The sequence below is a fragment of the Martes martes genome (assembly GCF_963455335.1).
Source record: "Martes martes genome assembly, chromosome: 13".
NCBI lineage: Eukaryota > Metazoa > Chordata > Mammalia > Carnivora > Mustelidae > Martes > Martes martes.
Window position 1 is genome coordinate 7,988,793 of NC_137901.1, and position 13,665 is coordinate 8,002,457.

Sequence of the window (13,665 nt, forward strand, 5' to 3'; positions counted from 1 at the left end):
TTTGTAATTCATGATGTGTACCCTAATAGGTACAATCTATGTATACACAACAACGAGCCGTATGGTTCTGTGTGTGTATGCACAAACACCTGTGTATGTGGGCACATGTGTGTGCACAGGCATTTACACACATGACAAAGGCAGCTAAGCTTCAGTCATGGCTGTATTAACCTTTCCCTGAATTAATATTTTGTACTAGGTTTATTTCCTACTGAATAAAAGGGAATATGTATTTTTTCCATCATAGTTTGATTAACATTGAACCTAATATATTACTTACTATATTTAAAAAAAAAAGTGGGTGGGGAAGCTTGAGGAAAAAAAAATTAAGTATAGAGACCGGGTTTCAGGTTTAATTCAAATTTCAATTTCAGGTTTGAATTAGAGAGTGTGAAGCAATTTATTTTAATAAACCACTCACAGATTACACTAATCCTGTATAACATCTGGTAAGTCTTGAGTCTTTTACCTTTATCTATCTCTATCCACTCCTTTTACGTACCTGGTAAACAGTGATTAAATGGCTGACTTGTTATATTTTACATCGCGCACCGTCTCTAGATTTTGTGTTGTGCTATGTCAGGAGAACCTAATTAACAATCTAAATCTTGCCTTTCACCTTTAGTCCAGCCAGAAAATGCATCCCAAGACAGAATAAATTGAGTAGCTCAAGCAAAACCAGTCTACCTTAGTGCAGGAAGAAAGAAATTTCTCGGAAAGCCTTGTCCCCAGTCAGGGCAGGCTGATTAGCAAGAACAGACCTTGGGGAGGGGGGCGGGGGAGGCACTGCCTCTGCACTTAGCTGAATAAAGTCCTTCCAGGAATTTGCAATTCCTTGGCCTGAAAAACAGAGTCTAATTCCCCTTGGGCTACCTGGACTGAGCCTTGTAAGGCCTGGGGGAAGGGGAGCATGGGTTTGAGGCATAAACGTCTTGTTTAAACTCACCTGAGGGGAAGAAAACAAACAGCTGGAGACTTAAGCCTGACTTTTTTTTTTTTTTAAACTTAAGGTTAGGTTTAGAGTTAGATTTAGTTTTTCTAGAACTGCAAAAGCTAGAATCCGTTTCTTAGAGCTAGACTTTTTTAAAGTCTTTAGAACAAAACAAAATTCTTCAGGTGTAGTAGAAACTCTGTAATAATTTTAAAGTAAGTAATAGAATAAATTGGAATAGGAAAGCATACTTCCCTTTGTCAGAGAAAGAAACATCTTAGTGCAAATTTAATTGCCTTCAATAGATTGACAATGATTAATAATTACCGAATCTTTACACTCAGTGTGGATGATCTCATTTAAGTGCTGTGATAGGAACTCTTAGCCTCATTTTAGACATGAAGAAAATGAGGCTTAGAAAGATGAGTAAATGACCCAAAGCCACCCAACTCAGCAGTGGTAAGTTGATATTCAAACTCAGGTTTATTTAACTCTCCAAAGCAATATCTTAACAGACAGTGCTTCTTCCCAACAATGGCGTCCTAAGTTTGGCTGAGCCATGAGATAAAGATCATCTCGAGTTGCCACCTCACAACGAATGGAAGAAGAGGGTTTATGAACAAATATGTGGTGGTATTAAAGTCAGACAAAAACATCTGGGAGCGTGGAAAAGGGAGTGATTAGGGATGACTGCGGTGTGTAACGAATATTTCACAGTGAGAACATTTGGAGCATTTCTATGGTGTCTATTTTGGGGAGCAATCAATTCATTTACCTCTAAAAACTGATATCCGGGAAGGCATCTGCTGCCCTCACCTTACCCTTCTAAGGGAAGGACATGCAGTAACTGCTCATAAAGAAGGTTTACTAGAAGCGTTGACTCTGGCAAACGGCTCACGTGTTGCGGGCTGGGGCTCACCGAGGACGTGCGAGGCATCTGTCCGCGACCGCTGGTGCTGACTGACTCGCCTCCAGCCCAGTCAAACTCTCAACCTACGCAGGCTCCTTGGTCCTTTTATCGGTGCAATTTTCTCTTTTCCTTTTTCTTTCACTTGTTATGCAAGGATTTTATTAGCTTTGCAATTCGGAAAACATCATATGATGAAAATTTAAACAGAAGGGCTCGATGGAAGCGATTTACCCACAGCACGAACTTGAAACCGAACGGGCAGGAAAGGACAGAGGGTCACAGTTGAGCGAAGAGTGAGTAAATCCCCTGATTTAAACCTCCCTAATCTATGTCAGAATTCTATTTACTGTTTTCTGAAGGTTATCTCTAATTCTAATTGCCTGTGTGCGTCCTGTCCTCCACAGAAATTGGAACCGCTGATGCCCTTTCGGGAAGCGAAAATGCCTTCTGTGGAAAAGGAGCGCGTTGTGCTGACACGGGCGGTCGCAGCTTCATTACAGAGGTAGAGAGGGCAGAGGGGGCAGGCGATTCGGAGCTGGCATGTGCATATTAATCGGTGCTCACCCAAAGTTACCACTTTTACAAGCGGCCCCCACCCCCCCATCCTCCTTGATTCAAACAGTGAGGTTGTTCCAGCTGCTCAAAACCCAGTCGCAGTGAATCCCAGTAATTTTGTGTAAAAACACGTGATGCCGTGCATCAGGGAAAACGTAAGGGCAGCACGTGATCCCAAAGCCCGTTTTCAGCCCACCTTCTTGTCCCCTCCACGTCAGTGGACCTGGTGGCTGATCTTCTCTGGAGGGAAAGCAGCAGGTAGACGGAGACAGAAACCCAGCTCTCAGGTTCTGGGGACGGGGCCAAGCCTCTCGTAGCACCTCCTGTGTTTGCTGAACGCAGACCAGCAGGAGCAAGGGTCTGCGGAGTCCAGACAGTCCCGGAGCAAAAAGCAGACAAGCTGAAGCGTGTGCAAGGGGGAGGCGCGGCCCAGGATGGGCTGCGTGTGGGACTGGACACGAGGATTCCTTCTGCAGGACGGGTGAGAATTTTCCTCAGGAGGAGACCAGCTAGTCCATCCTTTCCAATGCATTTTTAAATTCATTTTTGCATTCATTCAACAAAGACTCGGTGAGTGCCTGCAGTGAGCCTGGGACCATCGCTGGTTTTTACTCGATTGAGCTGTCATTTGCAATAAGGGTTTTGCCGTCTTCGCTAATCCCGACTTAAAGACTCTGCCACACAATCTGTCCTACAGTTATGAGAACGGTGATTACAAGTCAAGGTGATGACCTTCCAAAGGAAGGAAAACTCTAACCAACACCCTCTCGCCTGTTTTGTTGTTGTTGTTGTTGTTGTTTTGAGTGTTCCTTGTATTTCCAACACATCTGCTGAAGGCCTTTGAACCAAAATCACAATTCTAGCAATATTAAAGAAGTGGTACTTATTTTTGAGTCAAGAGTTCAAAATCATGTTTCCTTCTCTTGAAGTGAATGGTTTCCTCAAGTCTAGACATAGCATCTCTACAGCGTGTTGTGACGCAAACATTTTTCATAAATGTGTTAAACAGAGAAATAGAAGCAAAATTACTTTCTAATACAAACTAATCATCCTTATTATCTGGCAAAAACTGGGAACAGGAAGTCTTTACTCACACCTTCTGGAAGAAGAGGTGACTTGCTCCAATCTCTCACAAGCCCGTTACAGTAGGGATTTTCCATAGTAGCTGCCTAGTCCTTAGCTAACTTGCCCTTGTTAAGGCGAATTATTCTTTTTGTTAGTCTTTTGACTCCAGAGAGCCGGAGTACAAGACAGAAACCATAAAAACTTACACTTTCAGAGCATCATTCTGGGAGGAGCATGGAGAGATTTAGCAGATTACATTGCACTTCTTTTCTGAACATTAAAGTAAATGCAGTATATCAATTTTTATTTTATTTTATTTTGATGTCAGTATTGATACATTGGTCTTTTAGAGAGTATCTTGCTTCTATAGTTAGAGAATGGAGGACAGAAATGAATCCAATAAAACTGAGCAAGTACAGTTTTGAGGGCAACAGGCAATCGAAGGTAGAGGTACGTCATAATGTGGAATAGATTTGTTTTCACACCATGAATATTTTCTCAGTTCTAGTACATGTGCTGCTTCTTAATGAATCCCAATCTATGAAGCTTTAGATAGAGCAAGTTTTTCCCCCTTTATCTTCTGAATGAAAGCCCACTGAATTTAATTCATATTGATCTCACCTTCACAGTTAGAATGTAGAAAATATGATGAAAAATTCTGAAGATACATTTTTATTCCTCAGTGCTACCTACACTTTACTTGACGATGTAACACCCAGCATCGCCTGATTTCTCCTTTGACTCTGGAAAATCAGACTATGTTCTTCTTTCGCTTTCTGCAATTTATTGCATTATAAAGTAACTCAGATGGGAGGCATCAAATGTAGTTTCTTGAAAAAAAAAGTGTAGATATGTGTGAAGAAGGGGTGCTAAGTTTCACTTTTTCCATTCTTATTTCCTGTTTTGGTAGTTTTATCCTGTACTGATTCCATGAAGGCAAAGCCTGTGTCAATTACACACCAATCACCGCCTCCCCCCCAAAAAAAAAACCCCAAAAACCAACTACGATCAAAAGACTCTTGTCCTCTATTTACCTTGATTGCCTCAAGAGAACAAAAGGAGAGTAAAATGTATCAGCTTTGCCAAAGCATCACTAACAAGTTTACATCTGTATCTACCCATATATAATCAGCTTATTGATGATCTAGCTATCCATCTAGATGTTTCTCTCTCTCTCTCTCTGTGATATAAACATAAAATGAGGGGTATGTAAAATGGTAAAACGTATTGCTCTGAGAAGCATATAGTATAAAAATAAAGCCATAGTAGAGTGAAATATAATTTACATCAAATACATCCTATATTTATTGGACTTGTAGTCCTCAACTTTAGTCGCTGCATATTTCTTTGTTACACACACACACACACACAAAACGATAAATAACCAGGAAGAATGTGTATTGAGACCTTACATGCAAACTGTTCATCATAATGGAAAGAGCATGTAGATCCTTACCTTTGCTGGAAATTAGTATCAGTGAGGTAGATCCTAGAGTGTCCAAACAGTTAATGGTTCTATCATATTTTAAGTCAGCACTGTCCCCCTGCAAGTCTTCATCAATGTTTTGAGAAATTTAAGCAAGTTCTGGCATTTTTTGTTGGATGTGTATGAAATTATTTCTGATGTTGTGCATCAGTCTAAATGTCAGCTCTCCATTCAGAGAATAGGTCCCCACATACTACCATGAAAACAACAATCTTTCATTTGCTGGAATTACAGACCAAACTCTTGTCAAAACCCAAAGTTATCACAACACTGATTCTAATCTTTTTGAACTTATTTCTATTAACATCTGACTTTCATTTGCTTAGAAATTTGCTCATTTGTATTTCCTCATGAAAATGTTCCATGGTTTTATTTTTACTTGATTAAACATCAATCTTGTTAAAAACAAGACAATAAGCTCAATATGGAGTCACTTAGGCTAAGCCCCTTAATGTCCACCTGAGACTTAACATGTAACTTCATTACAATTTCAGCTCTTCAAGAGAAAGAACCTTAGACCAATCAGTGGGAACTACCCGGTCAGTACTAGTGAGGTCATCTGTCCGACAGACTCCTGATAGCCCCTAAACGGAAGTGACCTTGCTACACCCAATCCATTCTTGGCCAGTATAACTTCCTTATCCCTGCCCCCTCTGCCTATAAAAGTCTTTCGTTATATATAGCTCCTAAGATCTCCTATCTGCTGGATGGCATGCTGTCCGCTCACCATCATTGAATTAAGCCAATATGATAGGTAAAATTTACTCAGTGGAATTTTGTTTTTTAACCATCATTTCATATATAGGTTTATGTTTAAATAAAAATAACCTTACATTAAAAGCATATTTTCTAATTATTTCTAATCCTAAGATGATGACTCAGGCCGTTTTAGAAGGTGGTTGCTGGCATTTGTAGAAGGAAGCAAAAGGGAGGTATGTGTCTCCTCTTTCTGATCCACAAAACTGTCAGGAGTCCTCTCAAATCCTATACTCCCTAGCCTCGGAAGGATTTTCTCATGCAAAGAAACAACACAAAAAGGTAGTAACTACCCATAAGAGGGTTCATTTAAAATATAAAATGTAATTGTCACCCACAAATGACTAAAACTGTTCTGACTGCTCTTCCCTGCAGAATGTGTCTTTAATCATTAATTCCCACTGATCAAATTCCATTAGTCTAGGTTTGAAATCCTGACAAATATTGCTTTAAAAATATACCATTTCGGTCTCCTCGTCATCAAAACATTTTGCTGTTGTTGTTGAAACACTTTGTGTTAATATGAGCAAGAGTTAAAGCATGACTGAAAAACATTCCGAATGCCTACTGTGCTGAAGTTCACACCAGCCATTCCTTCACCAGATACGTATCGGTGCCCATTACACTCAAATCTATTGTGCTCAGAAAATCTTTGTTGGATGAATGTGTTTTGTTAGCCTTATTTTCCAAGTTCCCACTTCCTTAGGTCTTGGTCGGCTGTTAGTCAATTGCTTGCTGCTGAATATTTTATCTGAAGGATAAGATTATTCATTTTAAGACAATAGGGAAAGAGTAAGAGGGAAAAAATGCCAAAGCTGGGGTTTGTGCTGCTCTTGATGAAATACTTGCTATCTATTAATTTGATTCATCTGGTAAACCATTCCCATTTTAGTTGATTAAACCATTTATCGTTAGGAAAAATACAGAAGCAAAGTTTTCACACTTGTCTCCTGCCTTGTGCCCTCCCAGCAGTATTTCTAGGCCAAGATTTTTGCTGAACCTTAAGACTTCTGTGAATAAGTTTATGTACCATTTTATCACAGAGCCTGAAATTGGCCTCCTGAACTGATATTCAATCCTATTAAGAAAAAAGGATGCTAAGAAAGAAATCCTTTATAAAGCGGCATGAAACAGACTCCAGTATCAGCTTCTGTAGCTTCTGGTAATAGGTTTCGTATAACATTCTAGTCAAGTTCTCTGCCAAATAGGGTCCTCAGCCCTTGGTGACTTTTGGAAAAATTTCTACTGCGAGTCTATGAAACGTTAGGTTTAGAAAAGCCACTGTAAACCTCAGAGTTCCCACTGTGACCAGTGACAGCTGATAAATGAAAATGGAGGAAAGGCAAGCAAACCAATTTGCATGACTCCTGGCCCACCTGTAGGAGGCTAATGGAGGCGCTGCTTTATTATTTTCAAGTTACTTGCCTTGCAAGCTGTAGATTTCTCCAACACTGTTCTGACGAGTGATGTGATGCCAGTACGCACTACGAGGAAGAGATATCGATTTGGATAACGTCATTGGCTCAGTCAAGCTTGTCTGAAGCTAAAAGAAAAAGGAGATGTGTCAGGCTTTATGTAAAATACTACACTGAAATCTGCTCTTTTAGAAGCTGAGGGTTGGCGTGCCTGCGTGTCTCTGTCGGTTAAATGTCTGCCGTCAGCTCAGGTCAGGATCCCTGGGTCCTGGGATCGAGCCCTGGGACAAGCTCTCTGCTCAGCAGGGAGTCTGCTTCTCCCTCTCCTTCTGCCCTCCCCTCTCCTCCTGCTCTCTCTCTCTCTCAAGTAAATAAATAAAATCTTTAAAAAAAAAAGAAGTTGAGGGTTAAATGTGGGTGACATATGACAGAATCTGTTAAAGATACCTGCCTAATTTGCTGCTTAACTTTTTTTTTTTTTAAAGTAAAATTAGGACTCGAAACATGAAATGAACACTTGTAGAGGATTTAATTTCATTCATTAATTTAGAAGGAACAAAAAAGATGGTACAACTGATTCCAAGGAGAATTCAAAGGGCATACAGCCAGTCAGGAATGCTGGTAATTAGCCAGAACAATAACCGGTTGTACCCACCAGACAAATACATTTGCATTTCTATGTACAAGAATGATTTGCTTTACTATCAGCTTTCTGCAGTTTACCGAATTATAAAATAACTCCGATTGGAGGTGCAAGCCCTTCCAGAAATACTCCCCAGTGGCGTCCAACACAGGCGCCACTAATCCTTTTTCCCCATTTCAGTGTCTTACAATTTTTCTGGACACCTCCTCCCTCCCTTACCTAGATCTTTTCTCAAATGGATCTTTTCCTGTGCTCCTGCCGTAGGAACTTTTACATATTAAAATGTGTTTTTTCCTGAGAAGCTCTGTGGTGAGAGTATGACATATGTTCTTACTGGAAACAGAAATTTCAACATTAGCCCCAGAAATCAACACAATGTCACTCAGGTGCTCAAGCTTATGATTAGTTCAAAGAGAACAATACTTTACATGGCATTTTCAAGAGAGAAATGTATTTTTATCGATTCACACCAGATTTAAAAAAAAAACAACAAGAAATAATTTTATGTGGTCTAAGTACACTTTCTCTGACGCAGTCTGAGCAAATGCTCACTCTGACGGGCAACGGGCACTCCTCTAATCAATAAAACCTCACGTTCCCTCCTTATTTAATACCTGACACTCAGCAGAAGTGGGAGAGGGAAAGATCGTGTCTGTCAAGCCTAACCTTGGAGAGCCGGATGCCCCCCGTGGTCTGCCCTTGCCCACTGCACGCCCGGCCTTTGCCATACTCTGCATCCAGTGTGGACAGCCTTCCTCCAAGACGCTGTCAGAAACTCCCGATAAACCGTCACAGGCATATAAAGCTAAGAATTTTTTACATTTTAATGGAAGATGAAGCCAAAGGGTGTGAACATATTTACTTGAGTTCACATTTTTAGCAGTGAGCCATTTCCAGATCGGCTATGTCTTGCCATAAATGTGCCCTACTCAGTGAATTTACAAGTCTGGTCCTGTTGGAGGTATTTTTTTAAAAGATGGCTCCAAGGAGAAAACATTGTAACCAACTTTTATATTTTTCAAAATTTGGTGTATTTTGAAGTTTTCCTTCTTATTGGAAAATAGATGTACTAACCATACGAACATCCCATGGTTGGTATGTAGGGGGTCTGGGGGAGAAGTCACATTTCTGGGTTACAATAGGGCAGCGCTCTCCAGAATATTTGGGGTGCTTGTTAACCATACACACTTCTGGTTTTACCCCAGACCTAATAGTTGGAACAATCTCTGTGGGTGGGGCTATGTATTGACGAAGTACCCATAGACACACCGGATATCCATGACTGTAAGGGATAGAAGCAAGGCTCATTTTACAAAATTATCACTGGGACAAAGGGCCTTTCACTTTGAAAACCAATTTCTCATTTGAGGTATTAACTGAATTCAACATGTAACGTCTTTTAGTTACTGTGAGCAATGTCCATTAATAAACACCAATTTATCCATAAAACGAACCTCCTATTTATCTCATTTCTGTCTACTCTTTATTTTTTCCTACTACTTTGCAAATTTGTTTATTAACATACAGTGTCATCAGTGGCTAATTCCTCTTCCCCAAATTACTTTTCCTTCTATTTTTTTCATTCTGGGACACACATTTCTTCCCAGTCAGTCTTAAGCATCATGGAAACACAGTACACATATTTTTTTTTCTGGAAATAAATAAGGTGAAAATTTCTTCCATAACAATTTCATCTGAATCGCCCTTTATTGTTCCTTTGCCTCCTGTCTCTGTTTCTTGGTCTTCAGGGTTTTCAGGTTACAAGAGAAGGTTAACCTTCTACTTCTTCCCTCGTTTCTTCAGTTCCTTTTTATTCTATGTCAATATTTAATTCGGAAAAGTGAAAAGTCTGTATTTGAAAACGTGAATGTTCGTATTCTCCCGATCTCTGTTCAAGGTACAAGTCTTGTCCACCACATCTCAGATGTTTAAGTCTTCCTCTACCCATCGGAGAATCCATTCCTCAGTCACTGCTCAGAACCAGGCATCGAGTCTGCTCATGGACCATCAAGCTCTTCGGCTCCACGTTTTCAGATGGAGTCGAGTCACCGGGAGCACAAAATATGCGTTACTTTTGTGGAAGATTCAGGATGCCTGCATTCAAACACAGGGTCACAGGGTGTCTGGGCTCCTGCCTCTTAAATCTGGGCCGACTGATGATTGCTTTGATGAATCATGCAAGTACACATGACACATGTCTGCTGTTTTGGTTCTGCCTTCAACCTCTACGGCAGACTCTCTTCCCCTCCGCCTGTCTTGAGTTACTGTGTAAGTCTGACTACTTGGGAGCCCTCCGTGGTTGGAGGAAGCCCAAGTCCACTGCGTGCGTGGGCCATGTCATTCGAGGTTTGAACCCTGCTTAGAAAGTCCAGCGGTTCTCATTTTACAGCTGGGAAATCAGAACCCCCCAAATTCAGGGATTTGCTGAAGGTAAATTCCCAACAAATCATTTCCTCTTGGTTTCTGAGTGCACTGCCCTTTGGACTGTGATGTTGATCTCTCCCGGGAAAAATGAGTTTCCTCTCCAACATGCTATAATAGCAAAAATACAGCTCTGTACTTTGAAAGCACCTACCTACCCTGTCAAGAAAAAGCAGGGAGGTCCTGAAATCTGGTGTCATTTTTGTCAAGGTACTGCCCACCAGCACCTTTTCCTGCTTTTACTGAAATAATTATCCAGGTTACCTTATCGCCTTTTCCCATTTTCCTTCATTGTTTTGAGACTCTGCCTCCTTCTGTGATAAACACTAGTGCTAATTTGTGTTCGCCTACATAAATTCATCTGTGTATTAACAAAAAACCTACTAACCAATTCATTTTACTTTTGCTCTGTATCTCCCCATTTATTGACTAGAAAATTTAAAGTCATATTTGCACTAAAGACACAGATCTCAAAAACTGGGAGAGGAAAAAGTTAGCATTTCTGAGTCATTTGCTATGTGCCTGGCAATGTGCAAACCGGTTTTATAGGTTGTTCTATTTGATATCCATATAAATTGTCAATAATTACACCATTTGAACTTTGTAGACAAGGAAAATGAGACTCAGAGGGATAATGTAATTTGTTCATGGTGACGCAGGCAGTGAGTGATGTCTCTGCAGCATCCAAGACCATGATGTTGAAGAGAAAGAAAAATTCTTTCCCCTACATTTCAAGGTCTTCTAGCTGGACTAAAAATTAAAATTTACCCGAGACAGTTTCACAGAGAAAAAAAAAACAAACCCAAATTTTATTACGTGTGCAACAGAGGCCCAAGAATGAAATTGAAACCCAAGGTTGGAAGTTCTTATACTTTTAGACAAAGAGACAATAAATCTGTGAGCAACTGACAGGACAAAGAAAACTTAACTTTGGGGGCTTCCATTAATAAGGAACTCTAAACAGAATTTGGGCAACGGTAATCAATTAGTGAAAAGTAACAAGACTGGCTGACACAGGCTTCTCAGCTCTGAATTCCCCATCTCTGGTGTAAGAATGTCTGCCTGTCTCCTGGAACAGGGAGGGTACTTTTCATGTGGGAGATCTTTTTCCTGCTTTCAGGGGGACAGAGGAGGGTCTATTTTGAAAGTACGTGCAATGCTATTTTTAAAGTAGCTTTAATTCAAAATAACCAATAAGCCAAAGTGGCACATTTGGGGCCGACTGCCTTTAGTTCCTACAGTGTCACTTCCTCTTCACCACTGTTCACTGTAAAATCAAGCCCTGGACCCCTCTTCTCCAGGGAGCAGATATGAGGAGAATTGCACCAACTAGGTCAATTGCAGCAGACCAAGGCAGAACTGCGCACGACTCTCCCCTAGGTTGAGAGGAGAGGGTCACGGTGGGTGCTCCCAGTCCTGGAGTTGCCACGCACGCACGCACGGACGCACATACACATGTCAGCTCAGCTGTCTGTGCATCTTTTAGCGAACCCCAGCTCTATCGCTGCCTTGTCTCAGGCAACACACTTATGTTTGTTTGTTTGTTTGTTTAAGACTCAACTTTTCCTTATCTCTAAATTGGCCTTAATATAATCCACCTCAAGAGTTGGTATAAATATTTCATAAGATGATGCTTTTAGAGGGAGGAGCACAGTGTTTGTCCCATCTGAAGTGCTGGGGAGAAACTGCGGGCTTCCTGTTGCTACTACTACCTGGGGGAGGCACCGACGTGAGGGCCATCTGTGTGTGCATGTGGTCAAGACACGGAAATATGCCCAAACTGCCCTCTCGAAGGAATGGTGATGAAGGCAGTCAGCTCCTTAGATCCAAGTCTAAGAGCTTAATAGAAGTACAAACCCCAAGAAACATGAATATGAGGAATGGATGGTCAGTATGGGCAGGTGGGAGAGGTAGGACCCAGGTGGGAGACGGTGAGCCATGATGGTAGCAGGGTGTGGTGTGCGTGCGTCTGCGCACACACATAACACAAGTCAGGAGAGGCCGGTCTCAGCTTTTCCGGTATGATGAAGAGTTAAGAGATGTGAGGGGATAAGTCAGCACATTTGCTGGTATGTCTGAGACAAGAGGGACTGGGTAGGGAAATCCGCTGTGGAGAAGCAGCCCTCAAATATCCAAGTGGTCAGGGGACATGCTGAGGTACCGTGTGGGAACAACATCAGAGGTAAAACAAACCAAAACAAAAACAAAACAAAAACAAAAAAAGTGATGCTGCCTCATAAGGAAGTGGTGGAAACAAGCCCAGTGCCGGTGGAGAACATTTAGTTTATCTGTTCTTGGAAAAGAGCTCATGAAACTTGAAAACTCTATAGAAATAGAAACCCCAGAGACCTTTAGGCAGCCAAGCTCGGCACTGTTTGGATTTATTCAAAGAGTCCTCTGAAGTTTGAAGGTTTACGGGCAATTGGTTTTTCACAGACTTGACTTAATTTTCAATAGGGGACAACTCACACTTAATCTTCCATTTTATTCAAGATAAATGAAAAGGAATTAGAAGATACCTTGGTGAGTTGGTACAAGACTAACAAACACTACATCGTTTACAGAGTCATTTAATGGAAGTTGCTAAATGTCATTTAGTGTTGAATTTTGGATAGGATTATTCTCTTTAAACTTGAACTAAAATGGAAATTATCATTTTATGTTTTAAACTATGTATTGACCGCAATACTTTCATGGGGTGTAAAAAAGTTGAACTTTAGAACAATATCAGAAATCATTACAAACATAGGCATAAAGAGTTTGAATACCGTTCTTATCTGTCATCAGTAATGCCTTTAAGAATATGTATATTCTTTACTCATCTGTCCATCTATTTGTAAGTAGATGCATTTATAGGTTACTCTCCGAATATAGGAATTTTATGAGAATATTGGAACATTAAATTTCACACCTGTTGTTAATAAAATGTTCAATGTCTCTTGGCTTCAAAATGTACAAATATCTAGAGTTTATATAATTAATTTCCAATGTCTGCACATAATGAAAGCTGGCATGAACTTTCTACAGAGGTTATAAAATTTTACCCACTTAAAAATAAAGCTAACTTTTTTTTTCTTTCCAGCCATTTTATGACTTAGCTAATAACTGGGCTTTTACTCAAGACCAGCTGGTATTCTAACACTCGGAGTAGATACTATTATAGCTCCTTCCTCCCCACCCCTCTTTTTAAAAAAAAAGATTTTATTTATTTATTTGACAGACAGAGATCACAAGTAGGCAGAGGCAGGCAGAGAGAGAGAGGGAGGGAAGCAGGCTCCCTGCTGAGCAGAGAGCCCGATGCGGGACTCGATCCCAGGACCCTGGGATCGTGGCCTGAGCTGAAGGCAGAGGCTTTAACTCACTGAGCCACCCAGGTGCCCCCCTTCCCTCTTTTAAGGAAAGGTAACTAAAGCACAGCAAAGGTAAGCACCTTACAAGGTCACAGAGCTCTTTCTTTCTCTAGAGTCAACCTGGTTAGCCAAT

General features: G+C 40.8%; 1 protein-coding gene across 1 annotated transcript in view; it reads right to left on the reverse strand.

Moving 5' to 3' along the window:
- Positions 1-13,665, reverse strand: part of DOK6 (docking protein 6) — a 374,630-nt gene that overhangs the window by 60,733 nt on the left and 300,232 nt on the right. The window contains exon 7 of the mRNA XM_080822172.1: positions 7,129-7,246. Coding sequence (XP_080678298.1) covers positions 7,129-7,246 — 118 coding nt within the window. The remainder of the gene's footprint in view (positions 1-7,128; positions 7,247-13,665) is intronic.